Source organism: Poecilia mexicana, unplaced genomic scaffold (genome assembly GCF_051168715.1).
Source record: "Poecilia mexicana isolate PSO_F unplaced genomic scaffold, ASM5116871v1 scaffold_15, whole genome shotgun sequence".
Taxonomy (NCBI): Eukaryota; Metazoa; Chordata; class Actinopteri; order Cyprinodontiformes; family Poeciliidae; genus Poecilia; species Poecilia mexicana.
Genome location: NW_028263384.1, coordinates 21,926,826 through 21,941,800, shown reverse-complemented (window position 1 = coordinate 21,941,800; position 14,975 = coordinate 21,926,826). Strand labels below are relative to the sequence as shown.

Here is a 14,975-nt window from a genome sequence, read left to right as displayed (position 1 = left end):
AGTTATCTTTGTTGCTTAAAACATTCATTTTTTTCTAAATCCATCTACAGTCAATAATTTACAATATGCATTTCAATAAGGCTAATTTGTCCAGTTTAAATTTTCTTTAAACATGACATCTTAACTATTAAACACAATTTCATTAAGCCCACATTAATGCATTTAAAAGGTTTTTTATTGACTTGATGCAGGAATCATAGCTAACAGAAATAGAGGCTTGAAAACATCAGGACAAAAACCAATAAACAACATATAAGATGAATTTGAAGACAATTAATCAATTAATCACACATTCACTGTTTGGATTATGAGAAGAAGCCGAACATGATTGGTGGAGATGATTCAGTCTCTACCTGCAGGAAGGTTTTGGTCAAATAATGAGGGCAACAACCACAAAACATGAGACAAGCAGGTCCAACTGAGCTCCAGGTACAAAATGAATAAAACTTTTCAAGCCAAACATTGAAAGTCATAGTCACATGTTATTGTCACGTAATGCAATTGTGCAACATTGTTTGGCAAGGCAAGATAGTTTTAATCTGAATAAAAAGTTTTTCTTTCAGATGAAGAGACAAGATGAAAATTATAGATTAAAGAAACAAACTTTCACATTGTATTTCAGCAAGCAGATTTTTAATCACAAAGCCCCAACAAACACTCAGCATCCATTTTTTAACTACCAAGAAATTCATAATTTTCCATCTCATCTTTCTGTGCCTCATGAATTCCATTACAATTAGTTCATGGTTTTATAAGACAGTGGAGAGTCCAGAAATGTTAAAAAAGGCATATTTATATAAAGCTGCTGTAGCTACAAAACACTGTATTAAAATTTCTCTGCTTCCTTTTCTGTATCATGCAAACCAAGAGGCGTTTCTGGTTTCTGTTGATTTCTGAGGAGATAAACAGCAGTTTTGTTTCATCACAACCAGAGATGTTTTTTTTGGTTGAAAAAGTTACATCACCCTATGAACACTGTAGATGAGGAAAACTAACAGCATACTAAGATTAACAGTTACAAAATATGAAATAAAACAGTTTGCAGAATTAAAAACCTACAACTTCAACTTCAACGTTCCTCCTGGGAGGGTTTGGAGTCATTAAGGTCGTTGGTTTTTAGCCCTTCTTGCGTTTATTTAAAGAATCTTATAGTAAAATTGAATGTGATTGTTCTATAAAATGAAGATTTCAATTAAATCCCACTGATTCAAAGTGTCTGTGTTGTTACTATGATGTATTGTTTGTAGTTCAGAATACATTATCACAAAAATCTGACTTGGTTTAATCCACAGCTCAATAAAATTAATCTTACTCTTTTCTCTGACAGAAACATTTTCACTTGAAATTATTTGGCACTTTCTAAATGTTGTACCTGGTTAAATTCAACATGTGAGATAAACAAAGATAAACAGTCATATGAACGTCTTTAAAAAATGTCTGAGATTCAGAACTTTGAGAATCAAGCAGGTTGACATTTCTTCAGTTGTTGGGTTTTAATATTCAGAAGGAAATCAAAGGGTCATGGAAAATTTAAAGCATATAGTTTAAAAGAAATCCCTGAAAAGTAGGTTTGGAAGACATTTATGTATCAGTGGCACCTAAACTGCTGTAGTATGTTCAGTCGACATGTTGTTGTCATCAGTGATGCTGATCTCCTGATTCTTAGACGTCACACAGCAACACAATGAGGTCAAAAGCCTGTCAACTGCACTTTTCCTCAGAAAAATACACATGGCTGAGTCTGCAAGAGGACTAAGAAAAACACAAATTGCAAAAACAATCTGCAAGATTAAAATTTTCTTGGGTCCTTCCAGTAAAATTATTGTAATGGGCAGAAAAAGCAGAACATAAGTAAGCAACACTATGACCAGGATTGAAATGATTCGACGTTTTTCCTCAGCAGAGACACTGCGAGCTTCAGACAGAGCTCTGATGCTTCCAACCAGGCAGAAGATGAACAAGGGAAGAGGGAGGAGAAGAAAAACACCCAAAAGTGTTACACTCATCTCTGGCTCCTGAGTGAGATGCATGGTCAGGATAAAAACAAGAGAAAGGATCCAGACTGCGACACAGACCAACACAGATGTCTTGATTTTTAGTTTAAATCTGTAATACAGCGGTTTGGTAATGACCAGATACCTGGAATATAAGATACATGCTGTCAAACATTACTGATGTAATAGTGTCATAAAGAAACAACATTATGCATGTAAACAGATATTTACCTTTCCAGGGAGACACACACCATGAACCCAACACTGGCTGTAATGCCAAAATCAAGGGGAAAGTCAGAGACAGTACGGGGATCATTTACTATCATAGGAATTCTGCTGCAGAGCTGGATGAGATCAGAAATCAGAAGATTGAAGATGTAAACTGGAGCAACATGACCTCTTTTCACCTGGAAACAAAAGGTGAATAAGGGAAAAACATTTATCACATAGTCTGTACAGCTATTAGATTATTTGGTAACACTTTATTTAAAGGGGGTTGAATAAGACCGTCATGACACTGTCATAAACATGACATAACACCTGTCATGAACATCAATAAGTCTTCATGAATATTTATGACTGTTGTCATAAAGCGTCATTCGGTAAATAATGACACTTTTAATACAAAGTTGACATTATTCAAAATGTCTTCGTTATGACAATTTGACATTAACCAAGAAATCATGATCTGACATAAATTTGTTATAAAAGCATTACCGATTAAACTTTAAAAATTAGCTTTATGTAGTAATATTATAAAGCTCTGCCATGTTGTTTAGTCTTAATTTTCTTAATTTAATTGATCCTAAAGTTTTACAGCAATATGTCTACAAAGCACTTATGAACTTAGCATTTGAAACATTATTTAAGGCTGTTTTAACCCTTATGCGTGCGAGGACTGAGGCAAACGTAGAGAACTGTGGCAAATGATAAAGTTTTACGTGTGTGGGGTCGGTTGGTATGGACCCTTTTCTAAACACAAGGTAGTGCAATACACCATCTCCACCAGTGAGAGGCAGCAGTCCACGAACAGGCGTGCAGTGTGTTGGTGAAGAAGAAATCTTCCATATTGTGGCGCAAACCTAAAACAAGTTATAACGGCCAGACCTCATGTTTAAAAAGAAGCCGAAGTTTGATACCTAATACATATGAGGTATGTGTCTTATTAACTTTACATTTTCTTTGAGAAAATAACATTGACTATGTTCTCTTTCTCTGTAATGTTAGCTATGAGTAATTAAAGCCAATCCTACCTTGCTGTAAGTTAATGTTAGCTAAAGTTATTAAACTCCATTACCGTAACGTTAGCCCTTAATATTAAATATATTTTAAAGACAGGCAAATTGCTTTTTCCCCCTCCAATTTTAATCTAGCAAATCAAAAGCTAATATATTAGTCAAAGTTATCCTTCATGTGTATTATTTAGCGACTTGGCTGATGTGACACAGTGCTTGTGTTCTTTGCTTTGGCAAGTTTAGCCACATGAAGACCCAGGCTAGCCTAAGGACACATGGTGGGGAGGACAAAGTTGGCTAATGAAGACATGCTACGAGTGTGGAGGATGATAATAAGGACCAGCCACCAGAGAAAGAAGTTCCTGTTTGACCAAAGAGAAAGAAGCAGATGAAATATTCCCCAAGAAAATTAGGTAAGTCGTTTTTGTGTTAATATTTTCACCATGTGAAGTGGGGTGGGACAGCCAGTGGGGAATGGGGAGCAGGAATCAACATTCACCAGCTGAGTTAAGTTACGTTTTAGACAACTAAAAACTGGTGTTAAATCTATTTATTTATTAATAATCTTCTTGCAAACAACCCTAAGTTAGAGTATCTGGTTAGAAATAATTTAGAATGCTCATTAAGTAAAAAGATGCATTAATGTGCCTAAAACTATATGTTAAATGATGCATTCGAATAACAGTGACAGTCTGTCTGAACTTCTGCCAGACAAATATTTGATCAGAATAATTTTGTTCAGCTCCAGTTATTATTCTACTTGTATTAAGAAATAATTGTATTGCACTTTATAACAACCAGTCATGTTAACTAGGCATTTGTCTGCCAGTCTACCATTCTGACAGTGTGCAGCAAGGGACATTTTTGGAATGGTATTTAAATAAATGACATTGTTTTTTGTTTTGTTCTTTTTTTAAGTGACCACAATGAATTGAGTCATCACCGACTATGAGAATGTCCAGAAGAGATTCACCAAGTTTGAATTCATGAAAAGGCTTTCGCCATGATTAACTATTGCAAGAACAGCTGTAATTTCTGAGCATTTCTGGACACCTTCAAAGAGCTGCTTCCAGGAAATGAAGACAAGAAGAAGATCTCCTGTTTTCAGAGCATTACAGGAAGACTATTACGAAGGAGATGGCTGACATAATCAAAGCAAGAAATATTACTGTTGAAAGAACCTATTTTCTTAAGTTAAAGAATAAATAATTCTGTTTTAGTTTTTCAATCAGCATTTCAGAGTAACAATATACTGACCAGACGTTAAACCCTCTGTTATCTTAGAACAAGTTATCTTTTGTTTTATTCCAATGTACAAAGGGTTTGTTCTACAGTTATGATGGTAGTTATAAGTAGTCCAGTGTGTTTCACTTCATTTGAGGTAAGACTTAATATCAATGACTCTGTTAGCATAACATTTGACACTGTAATACTAAATTACAGCTTTATAATTGTTGCTACTAGTTTCAATTTACTTGAGGTAAAAGTTAATATTAATGACACTGTAATGACACTTAATGACTTTGTCATAACTATTATAACTTTTTTCACTTGCGGTAATAGTTAATATTAATGACACAGTTAATATTAATGACACTGTAATAACACTTAATGACATATTCATAACTGGTGCTACTTGTTCCACTTTAGTTGATGTAAAAGAAATTGTTAATGAGTCTGTTATTAAATCATTTGACCGTGTAATAAAGCTTAATGAAATCTTTATTGCTTGTCCTACTTGTTTTGCTTTATTTCAGGGAGTGGAAATATTAATCATTGTTTTGTTAAAGCTTTTGCTAGTGTAATAATTAAATCATTATGACTACTATTGTGACAAATTTATGTCAGATCATGATTTCTTGGTTAATGTCAAGTTGTCATAACGAAGACATTTCGAATAATGTCAACTTTGTATTAAAAGTGTCATTATTTACTGAATGACGCTTTATGACAACAGTCATAAGTATTTATGAAGACTTATTGATGTTCATGACAGGTGTTATGTCATGTTTATGACAGTGTCATGTCAGTCTTATTCACCCCCTTCAAATGAAGTGTTACCGAATATTTTTGTTCCATAAATATGACATATATTTTTTTTATTTCCTTTTTAAAAAATCAGACTTAAAAACAGGCTACAGAGAAAACCAACAATAGAAAATGTACTATAATATATCACAACACCTAACATCATCTAAGTTATGAAGAACTCACCCTCACCGTTGATAAAACAGCAAGTATGGCCACCAGAGTCAGAGGAATCCCGATGCAAATACTGATCCAATCCATTATATAGAGGGCTTGATCAACTAAATCATCATCATGGTTGTTGGTACCTGTGTCATTGTTTAAGCTGTTTTCACTGATGTTGCTGTTCCATGATGTGTTGCTGACGTGGAAATCTCCCATTGTTCAATGTCAAACCTGCATGAGCAAAATAATAAATCATTATTTATTTTCTCTTAGCTTAGTTCATAAAACTATTATTATATGTTTTTAAAGGGAAAATCCCATGAAAGATTGCTTTGTAATAGATCTTGAGTTGATTTTTGTAGTATTTTCACTTAAATAATAGCATTCCCTTATTAATGGTCTCATTTTTAGCAATAGACTGAAATTCTTAAATGAGTGGAAAATTATCCACATGTATTAACTAAAACGTTCGGCACATATCAAAACTGTTATTTCTAACTTGTTATAGTTGCATTAATTTGAACAGAAGGCATGTTGATTTCAACCACATCATATACAATGTGTTTTTTCACTTCTGTACATTGGAAGAAAAATTATATTTACCTTTCAAAGTTTAAAGATCCTGAAATGGTTCCTGTTTTTAGCCAGTCATCCTTCTCTTGTTAACGGTCTGCAGCGTCAGCTTTCTGTTCACTTGCTGTTCGCCGTTTGACCAATCTGACTGTAGTTAAATGGATGGGTGCAGAGATGATGTGATAAGTCAGTTATCTTTAAGGAAGGAAGTGTCTTATGAGATCATCACAAAATGTTTCTGTTTTTTAAAACAGAACATGTGCACCAACCTGTTTCAACTCAGTTAATTCCAGTATTATGGCTGCAATTAACAACAAATATCCTCTCAATGTTCTTTGCAAAAATGTACAGTTTAACTTAAAACACTTGTTTTATATTTTTAACATATGCAACAGTTTAACTGTACACCAAGCTGCCTCCAGTCATCATTGCATTGCTCTCTTTGGCTGTTGCTTCGTCACTTATGTGTCTTCCTTTGTTTGTGTCTTTGAGTAATTTCATATGGGAAATAATCACTGGCTCCATGCAAATTATTTGTTGACTTTTACTGGAATGAAACATTTTTCTAGATAAAATAACTCATTGCTTTACTATTTCTGTCCTCAGAAAAGTTCAATAACTTTGCTCCTTTTTCTTTTCCTTATTTTCCATCCATTAACAACTGGCTCCTCTCGGCGTCAAGGAGCAGCGGCTCTACTCTGAGTCCCTCCTGGCTGACCGAGCTTCTCATCCTGTCTCTAAGGGAAAGTCCAAATACCCTACAGAGAAAACTAATTTCCGTATCCGTGACCTTGTTTTTTTGGTCATGATCCAAACTTCATGACCATAGATGAGAGTAGGAACGTAGATCGACAGGTAAACTGAGAGCTTTTGGCTCAGCTCTGTCTTCAGCATGACAGATCGGTACAGCACCCGCTTCACTGCAGACGCTGCACCAATCCGCCTGTCGATCTCCTGCTCCATTTTTCCCTCATTCATGCACAAGATCCCAAAATACCTAAACTCCTTCACTTAGGGCAGGACGTCCTCCCTCAGCTGCAAACCGCTCCAGTGAAAGCTGTAGATCATGACCTGATGAAGCCAATGGGAGCACATCATCCACAAAAACCATAGAAGTGATCCTAAAGCCACCACAACAGATCCCCTCAAAACCTTAGCATAAAGCAATAAAAGTAATGAACAGAATCGGTGACAAAGGGCAGCCTTGTCCCTGTATGACCCCGGTCATACAGGGACATATTAACGGACCCGGTCCACAAAACACATGTAGACCGGTTGGGAAAAGTCCCACACAGCCTTTAGGACCCTGCTGAGGGTGTAGAGCTGGTCCAGTTCCACAACCAGAACCAGAACCACACTGCTCTTCCTGAACATAACTTAATATTTAACCTGTTCAAAATCATAGCTGATCTACGAAATGAAAAGCAAGGATTAATTTGAAGTATTCATCTTCATCTCTGTTGTGAATTGCTGTCACGTCTTGATTACATTTTGTTTTACTGTAATGAATTTCTGCACCATTAATACTGAGGATTCTCTCTCAGGATTCTCTTTTAGATGAGTAAATAACACATTATAACATAAAATGTTATTGTAATGACAAAAACACAACATAAACATACTGTTGTCATAAAAATACAATAACTTCTATTTGAAACCTCTTTTAAGTTAGTAATTTTTTTTATCAACACATATGGTCAATAGTTTATTGGTAACAGTCTTTCTAGTAATTCATCCTATTTATTGTACTGACAACAAATCTGTGAAATGTTAGAGTGAAACAGAGAACACTGCAGCTAGTTTTTAAAAAGGGCAGAAAATAAGACTTACTACACTTTAAGCAGTTAAAGTTAAAACAGATAATCTGAAAATACACATTTAAACTAAAAAAACAGATCACAGATTAAGTCAGATTATTTGGAGTTGATTACATTTTCTTTTTGTTGCTGATAGCTATGTTGCTTCTACGTACAGTTTTGTTTAAGATTTGTCAATCTTTATCCAAGGTAAAACAAAAACCTGGCTAATCTAAATAAAAGAGGATCTAAAAAACACAGAAATAAACAAAACTCAACCAAACAACCTGGTGTCCTCACAGAAATTACCTTAATTAATTTTAAGTCAAACATACTGAGAACAATCATCTTACCTTTAAAACTTTATTTTTTCTCCTCCTTTTTCTTAATCTTGCACAAATGAAATGTGATGTGGTCAGATGAACAGAATTTTAAACTCACAGAGAGGAAGTGAGGTGAGAAGTGTTTCACAAAAATGACACCTTCAAAATGTTTCATAATCTTAGAGCCGCCTCTATCAGATATTACTAATAAAGCTGCTGTCTCAGTTTACTGGCTTTCCTTTCAGAGGTTTATGGTACAGAAATATTACATCACAGATTACACCCCCCCTCTCCCCCATATTCTGCACCATGTCTCCTCTCTACTGACGTTTCTGTTTCTCGTTTAGCTCTTAAATGTTGCAGCTTGTCAGTGATGAACCTACGATCATCATTCTTCTCTACCAAGAAGTATTTGCTGTGCAAATTTATTTACATAACTTCAATTTGCATATCTGAATAAAAGATACAGTCAAGCCAACAAGAGGACTAAAACTCTGCAATGTTAATGCTTTTCCCCTAACATATCCTTATTTCTGATTGTCTTGACCAAAACCCAAATGATACAAGGAATCCTCAATATGATATTTGACATTTATTCATATGACATCTGAGATAAGTTGCATAAGATCTTTGTTCTATGGGAGCCTTGGGCTGCCACCCAATCAAAAGGAAAATATCACTGCATCTTTTAATAATATAAAAGCTTCATCATACTACAACATGAATTCTAGAAAAACAATAACTTTCTTCATAGTTGAAAAACTGTAAGTAAAAAAAATCAAATGACACCAGCAAATATTTAATTTGCAACAGAGACATGACATAACAAAGAAAATATAATTCGTATAAATGCTTTTTCATCAATTTTCAAAACTTAGATTCCGAAATAAATTTTCATGGTCAAACGTTTGCTTGTTTTTTTCATTGAAAAATAAAACTGCTCATATATTACTATAAAACATCATTATTATTATGATGCTGAAAATAAGACTTGATGTTTCCATAAATGTGTCATTTTACCGCCACTAACGTGTTTTTAAACATTCTGCGACATGACGCATAATGTCACCATCTAGTGGCCAGACACGGAAACTGTTGGAGTTCACACCAGAACAAAGATCCGCAAAGATTCACAAATTTATACAGAAAAATCACTTTGAAATTATTTAGTCCTTATTTTAATACAAGTCAGGTAGTTGTACATTAGTCTGTTCAATAAATGTAAATATTATTGAAAAAAAAAAACATTTACTTCAGTAATTTTATCACTTAGTGAAACACATTATTTAGATTAAATGTACACAGATGGGTGATAATCTCTGTGAATCATGATGATTATCTACATAATAATAATAATACTTAATAATGTTTTATAAAAAAAAAGATATTTAAAATTAGAATATTACTTCAGACCATGTCAAAGTCCTTGGAGGCATTTTGCTCTGTTCAGCTTGTAGGTTAAAAAAATAAAGTACAAAATCTCTATGTTTTGAAATCGTCCACTGAGAGTAGAAATTCTGCTCAGTAAAACTGTGTATATTCAGTAACTTTTCAAAAGGCAAAAAAAACTATCAAAGGCAAAAAATGAGCTAATCTTTCCAACATTTTCAGACAGAAGAAACAGAAGAAAAGGCTTTAAAAATGAATATTCTGGGACAGATTAGGGGTCAAATTATATCCCACATGTACTCCAACAACCTGACATATAAAACCCATCACAGTGAAGCAGATTCACATGGGTAGTTCACAGCTGTAAGAAATTAAAATCAATTGCTCAGTTCTAGAAAATTAACGATGGATCTTTTACACAACATAGATACCTTGGCTGTAAAGGGATCTTCAGTTTTTAGGACCTTCTTCCATTATAAACATAAATGTTGAGTTTCCTTAACATCAACACACTTGTACTTAATTTCCTTACTGACCACTAAATCCCTCCAGAGCCACATGAGTGGAAGATGTAAGAGTCCCATCACTGACTGAAAAAGCATTGAATGAAATAAAGGTAATCAACAGACTTTGAACATACTAAATATTGGTTTATTGAACCTTATTTTGAAATGGGACTGTCTATTCTGCCAACTACTCATCATATGTGGAGCCTGTGTGCAGCAAGAAATTTAACAAACTCTCAAAATATTAAGGAAATTTAATCCTGAATACAAAGTTGTTCTTTCAGATCAAGAGACAAAAAGATGAATATTTGAGACAAAAACAAACCTTTACATGTTGTCAAGCAAATTTCTTATCATTATAAACTCCTACCCAACCCTCAACATTCATTCATAACTTACAAATATGTAGTATATTAACATTAATGTTTACAAAACACAACATGGAAAAGATGGAACAATTACAAACCTACAACTTCAAGTCGTCCCTGTTAGGTACCAGGCTGGTGGGTCTGCTGTGTTCCTTTTCAGATCATCCACCAGAGGGCGCCTGATGACAGCAGGTTCTTGGAGGGCGTGCCGGCAGGTCCTAACCAGACGCACCTGTGGGGAATTGTCATCTCCTGGTGGAGTATATGAGCAGCTGGCTGCCAGCACATCTTCGCCAGAGTGTTTGCCTGAATTGGACGCCTTCTAGAGCCTTCAGGAAATCTCGAGCCTTCCCATCTTTGGAAGGAATCCTCTCGAGACGCCGTGAGAGTTCTCACCAGGCGCCCGAGCCTCACTGTCACCTTCCCCGTGACTTACCGGTTGCAGTCTTCACTTGGCAGTCAGCTCCATTACTCCTCCGTGCTGTCAAAGTACACTGCTCAAAAAAATAAAGGGAACACTCAAATAACATCCTAGATCTGAATGAATGAAATATTCTCATTGAATACTTTGTTCTGTACAAAGTTGAATGTGCTGACAACAAAATCACACAAAAATCATCAATGGAAATCAAATTTATTAACCAATGGAGGCCTGGATTTGGAGCCACACACAAAATTAAAGTGAAATGTTCCCTTTATTTTTTTGAGCGGTATATTACCTGTCTGCCCTCCGACACTCCGCCCATCCGCCCAGCCATCGCCCTTGGACATACCCACCGCCTGGTGCCTGGCCTTTCTTCTCCTCCATTCGGATCCAGACTCCCACAATGAGTGGCTGTACCCGGACCCCCTTTGTAGAAGCCCAAGTCCTAACTAACCTGTTGAACTGAGTTTTGTGAACAATAATAAATCCCAATAATAAATCCTTTGAACTTTTACACCAGTCTGTCTGTGAGTGTTTCTGCATGTGGGCAAAAAAACATTAAACCCGACATGACAGTCCCAGCTGCTGGGAGGGTGTGGAGGTATTATGAGTATTTTTTCCCCCTTTTTCTATTTATATAAATGCAAAGTCCAATTGGATGTTTTTGTTCTAAATAATGAACATTTCAATTCAATCAATCAATCAAATTTTATTTGTATAGCACATTTCAGCAGCAAGGCATTTCAAAGTGCTTTACATAATTAAAATAAAAACAGCATGTGAGAAAGAGATTTAAAAAACATAATTAAAACGTAAACAGTGAGAAAGAGAAATAAAAAGCTGATCCCATCTAATTAAATCCCATCTAATTTTACTTGTCTGCATTGTTACTATATGACACACTATGTGATTCCAAATCAATTAAACTGGAAAAAAAAGTTAATTTGGTTAAAGTTATAGCTGAATAAATTAAGTTTTACTGTTTTCAGTATTTTTTGGTGGCAGAAACTTTTTCACATGAAAATGTTTCACACTTTATAAAAGTTGTATTTGGATAAAATCAACATGTGAGTTAGACAAAGATAAATAACTCTGAAGGAAAACAAAAGATTATGAAACATTCAAAATATATCATCTGAAAACAATATAGATCACAAATAATCCATAAGAATACTTTAAGAAAGTACTATGTGAAGATATTTGTGCATTGACAGCGCCTACGCTCCGGCAGATCGAAAAGCTGACATGCTGACATCATCAGTCCTGCTGATCTCCTGATTCTTAGACGTTACACAGCACAGTGAGGCCCCAAGCTGGTTAAATGCACTTTTCCTCAGAAAAATATACAAAGATGAGTCTGCAAGAGGACTGAGAAAAAGACCAATTGTAACCACAGTCCAGGAGACTGAATTTTCCCACCGTTTTTTCACCAGATAATATATCATGTTGGGGATGAAAAGCAGGACATATATGAGCAAAACCACAACCAGGATGGAAATAATTCGATGTTTTTCGTCAGCAGGAACACTGCGAGCTTCAGACAGAACTTTAATGGTCCCAACCAGGCACAAGATGAACAAGGGAAGAGGGAGGAGGAGACCAGCAGCCTGGATGATTACTCTCCTCTCTAATTCTAAAAGGAGATACATGGCAAGATTATAAAGAAAAGAAAGGATCCAGACTGCGACACAGACCAACACAGATGTCTTGATGTTTCGCTTAAATCTGTACCACAGCGGCCAGGAAATGGCCAAATACCTGGAGTAAAAGGTACCTGCTGTCAGACATTAGTGATGTAATAGTGTGAGACAGAAACAACAACATGCATGTAAACAGATATTTACCTTTCCAGGGAGACACACATCATGAACCCAATGCTGGCTGTAATGCCAACATCAAGGGCACAACGAGAGGCATCATTAGCTGTACGTGATATTATAGGAACTCTGCTGCAGTACTGGACGACATCAGAAAGCAGAAGGTTGAAGATATAAACTGGAGCAACATTATCTTCTTTCACCTGCAGGGGAATCAAAATGAAAATAAAGACAAAAGATTTCCTTCCAACTTCCTGAAACAATTATTTGGTTCTTTTTTCCACAAATGTATCACATATATTTTTTTTTATTATTTTTGAATATTCTTGAAATTCTTACCCCCAGGCTCAGAGAAAACAAATATTAATATAAGATGTATAACATATCAAACATACAGCTAAATATAAAGTACTCACCTTTGATAAAACAGCAAACATGGCCACCAGAGTCAAAGGAAATCCAATGACAATAGAGACACAATTTCCCACATACAAGACTTGGTTCTCATCAGAACTGTTACTGGTTCTGTTAGATGCATCACTGTAGTTGGAGAAGTTCTGACTGAGGGAATCTCCCATCCTTCAATATCAAACCTGCACAAGCAAAATAATGAATAATAGAAACTTGATTTTTTATCTCGGCTTAATTCATAAAGTATTAATTTTCTTTTAAAAGAATCTTTAAAAAATTAAAGGAATTCTTTGGAATATACACATTTTAAGTGTTTTTAGTACGAAAAGTAAAACTTGTGTTAAAGATAAGTGGAAAATAATCCATATATAAAGTAGGATTTACTTTTTCAGCAACATATTAAATTAAGTGTGTTTTTCTTCTCTTTTCTGTAGAGTCAAAGAAAATTTATATTTACCTTTAAATTTAAAGGTCCTGAAATGGTTCCTGTTTGTAGCCAGTTATCCTCCTCACCTCTACAGCTGCAGCCTGAGCGATCTGCATATAAAGGAACTTTATCATGTCTGAACAATGACATCTGACTTCTGTATTAAAGGAAATGGCTGCAGAGATGATGTGATAGGTTCATTTTCTTTATCAACAGGAAGAAAGTGTCTTCTAAGATCACAACAAAATGTTTCAGGTTTTAAAACTCAGTTTTCATAAATCAAGTTGTTTAAATTCAGTTCAGTTCAGGTATATAGCACCAATTAACATGAAATGTCCTCTGAATGTTCTTAAGGGAAAAAAAGTTGATTTTAACTTAAATTACTAGTTTTACCTTTTTCACTTACGTTCATCAATTTAAATCATTCATGTTTTGGGACTCTGCTGTCAGCAAGCAGCTCCTCAACTGTAAACTATTACTGTAACTGTAGAGAAGAAAAAATAAGTCATGGAAACATTTCACATTAACATAGAAACACATTTATGCAGCAGAGTGTGGAGATGCTGGGTGCAGGATGTTCTGCATTGCTCTCTTCTCCTCTTGCTTCATCACCATGTCGGTTCTTCCATCTTCCTCTGTGTGGTGTCAGCTGGTGGCTGTGACTCAAGATGGGGTTTTCCAACTTTGGGCCACAGAGAGACTGGTGAGGGTCACTTTATGTGGCTTCACTGCAGCTAACAGACCAGAAAGGATGGCACTGTTTAAACAAAGTGACCTGAACTCATTTCAAATAAGTTATATGAACCATCTTATTATAAAAACTTTATTTATTCTTCTCCTCTTATTAATGTTGCACAAGTGAAAAGAGATGTGGTCAGATGAAACGGGTTCTGAACAGACAGAGGAAGTGAAGGTGGAAATGTTTCACAAAATGACACCTCCAAGTTTTTCAGAATCTGACAGCAGAGTCTGTCAGATATCATCAATATGTCTGCTGTCTCAGCTTACTGTCTGTACAGCTTTACTGCACTGGATCCAGCTTATTTTTACAGCAGTGACACGTCTTCTGATTATGTATGTTTCATGTTAATTTTATAGTTATGACTAAATGTGATGGAGACCAGGGGTTCATCACTATTAAAGGACAAACCAGATGTTTCTAGTTTCAGTTGTTTATTTCAGTTGCACTGTGACATTTAGTTGATCGTTATTTCAGGAGGGGGGACTGGCCATCCTTCCTGTACAGGGAGAAGGTTGATTTGTTCTGAGATTTTCTGTTGGTTTAATTTGAGTTCAACAATTGTTTGAGCATTTACCTTTCCTGGTGTCTCCTCAGCAGAGGGGAGCAGCAAAAAGAGACAAAAGCTCCAGGTGCTGCTGAAAAGCTGCTGGAGCATTAGGGGGGTAATGCTCCGATTAAGTTAAGTGATATTAAGTTATATTTAGTCTTTGATTAGTTTAGTTGTAATTATTTGCATTCAAGTATATATTTATTGGTAGCATTTATTGTTTTTTATTG

General features: G+C 35.3%; 2 protein-coding genes and 1 long non-coding RNA gene across 5 annotated transcripts; 1 reads left to right on the top strand and 2 right to left on the bottom strand.

Moving 5' to 3' along the window:
- Positions 1–157: 157 nt before the first annotated feature.
- Positions 158–6,134, bottom strand: LOC106903528 (G protein-coupled receptor 4-like). Of its 2 annotated transcripts, none has more exons than XM_014967408.2 (4): positions 6,026–6,134; positions 5,444–5,653; positions 2,226–2,401; positions 158–2,139 (listed from the first exon to the last, which is right to left on the bottom strand). In XM_014967408.2, the coding sequence occupies exons 2-4, from the start codon at positions 5,636–5,638 to the stop codon at positions 1,599–1,601; spliced, it is 912 nt and encodes a 303-aa protein (XP_014822894.2). In that variant the 5' UTR covers positions 5,639–5,653; positions 6,026–6,134; the 3' UTR covers positions 158–1,598. The 2 variants fall into 2 exon arrangements, with proteins under 2 accessions (XP_014822894.2, XP_087869330.1); XM_088013204.1 differs by having other exon boundaries at positions 5,450–5,653.
- Positions 3,086–4,252, top strand: LOC148155351 (uncharacterized). Of its 2 annotated transcripts, XR_015765473.1 has the most exons (3): positions 3,086–3,147; positions 3,468–3,642; positions 4,148–4,252. It is a non-coding gene; the product is annotated as an uncharacterized LOC148155351 (long non-coding RNA). The 2 variants fall into 2 exon arrangements; XR_015765472.1 differs by lacking the exon at positions 3,086–3,147 and having other exon boundaries at positions 3,418–3,642.
- Positions 6,135–11,490: 5,356 nt separating the features above from the next.
- Positions 11,491–13,587, bottom strand: LOC106903530 (G protein-coupled receptor 68-like). The gene is made up of 4 exons (XM_088013044.1): positions 13,487–13,587; positions 13,035–13,211; positions 12,646–12,821; positions 11,491–12,559 (listed from the first exon to the last, which is right to left on the bottom strand). The coding sequence occupies exons 2-4, from the start codon at positions 13,194–13,196 to the stop codon at positions 12,019–12,021; spliced, it is 879 nt and encodes a 292-aa protein (XP_087869170.1). The 5' UTR covers positions 13,197–13,211; positions 13,487–13,587; the 3' UTR covers positions 11,491–12,018.
- Positions 13,588–14,975: the final 1,388 nt, after the last annotated feature.

Excerpts from the sequence above, each read along its gene's own strand:
- LOC106903528 (XM_014967408.2), bottom strand. The coding sequence starts at position 5,638 with ATGGGAGATTTCCACGTCAGCAACACATCATGGAACAGCAACATCAGT. Across the intron at positions 2,402-5,443 it reads CTGTTTTATCAACGGTGAGG|GTGAAAAGAGGTCATGTTGC; the intron begins GTGAGTTCTTCA and ends TTTTGTTTCCAG. Across the intron at positions 2,140-2,225 it reads GTGTGTGTCTCCCTGGAAAG|GTATCTGGTCATTACCAAAC; the intron begins GTAAATATCTGT and ends CTTATATTCCAG.
- LOC106903530 (XM_088013044.1), bottom strand. The coding sequence starts at position 13,196 with ATGGGAGATTCCCTCAGTCAGAACTTCTCCAACTACAGTGATGCATCT. Across the intron at positions 12,822-13,034 it reads TGTTTGCTGTTTTATCAAAG|GTGAAAGAAGATAATGTTGC; the intron begins GTGAGTACTTTA and ends ATTCCCCTGCAG. Across the intron at positions 12,560-12,645 it reads ATGTGTGTCTCCCTGGAAAG|GTATTTGGCCATTTCCTGGC; the intron begins GTAAATATCTGT and ends CTTTTACTCCAG.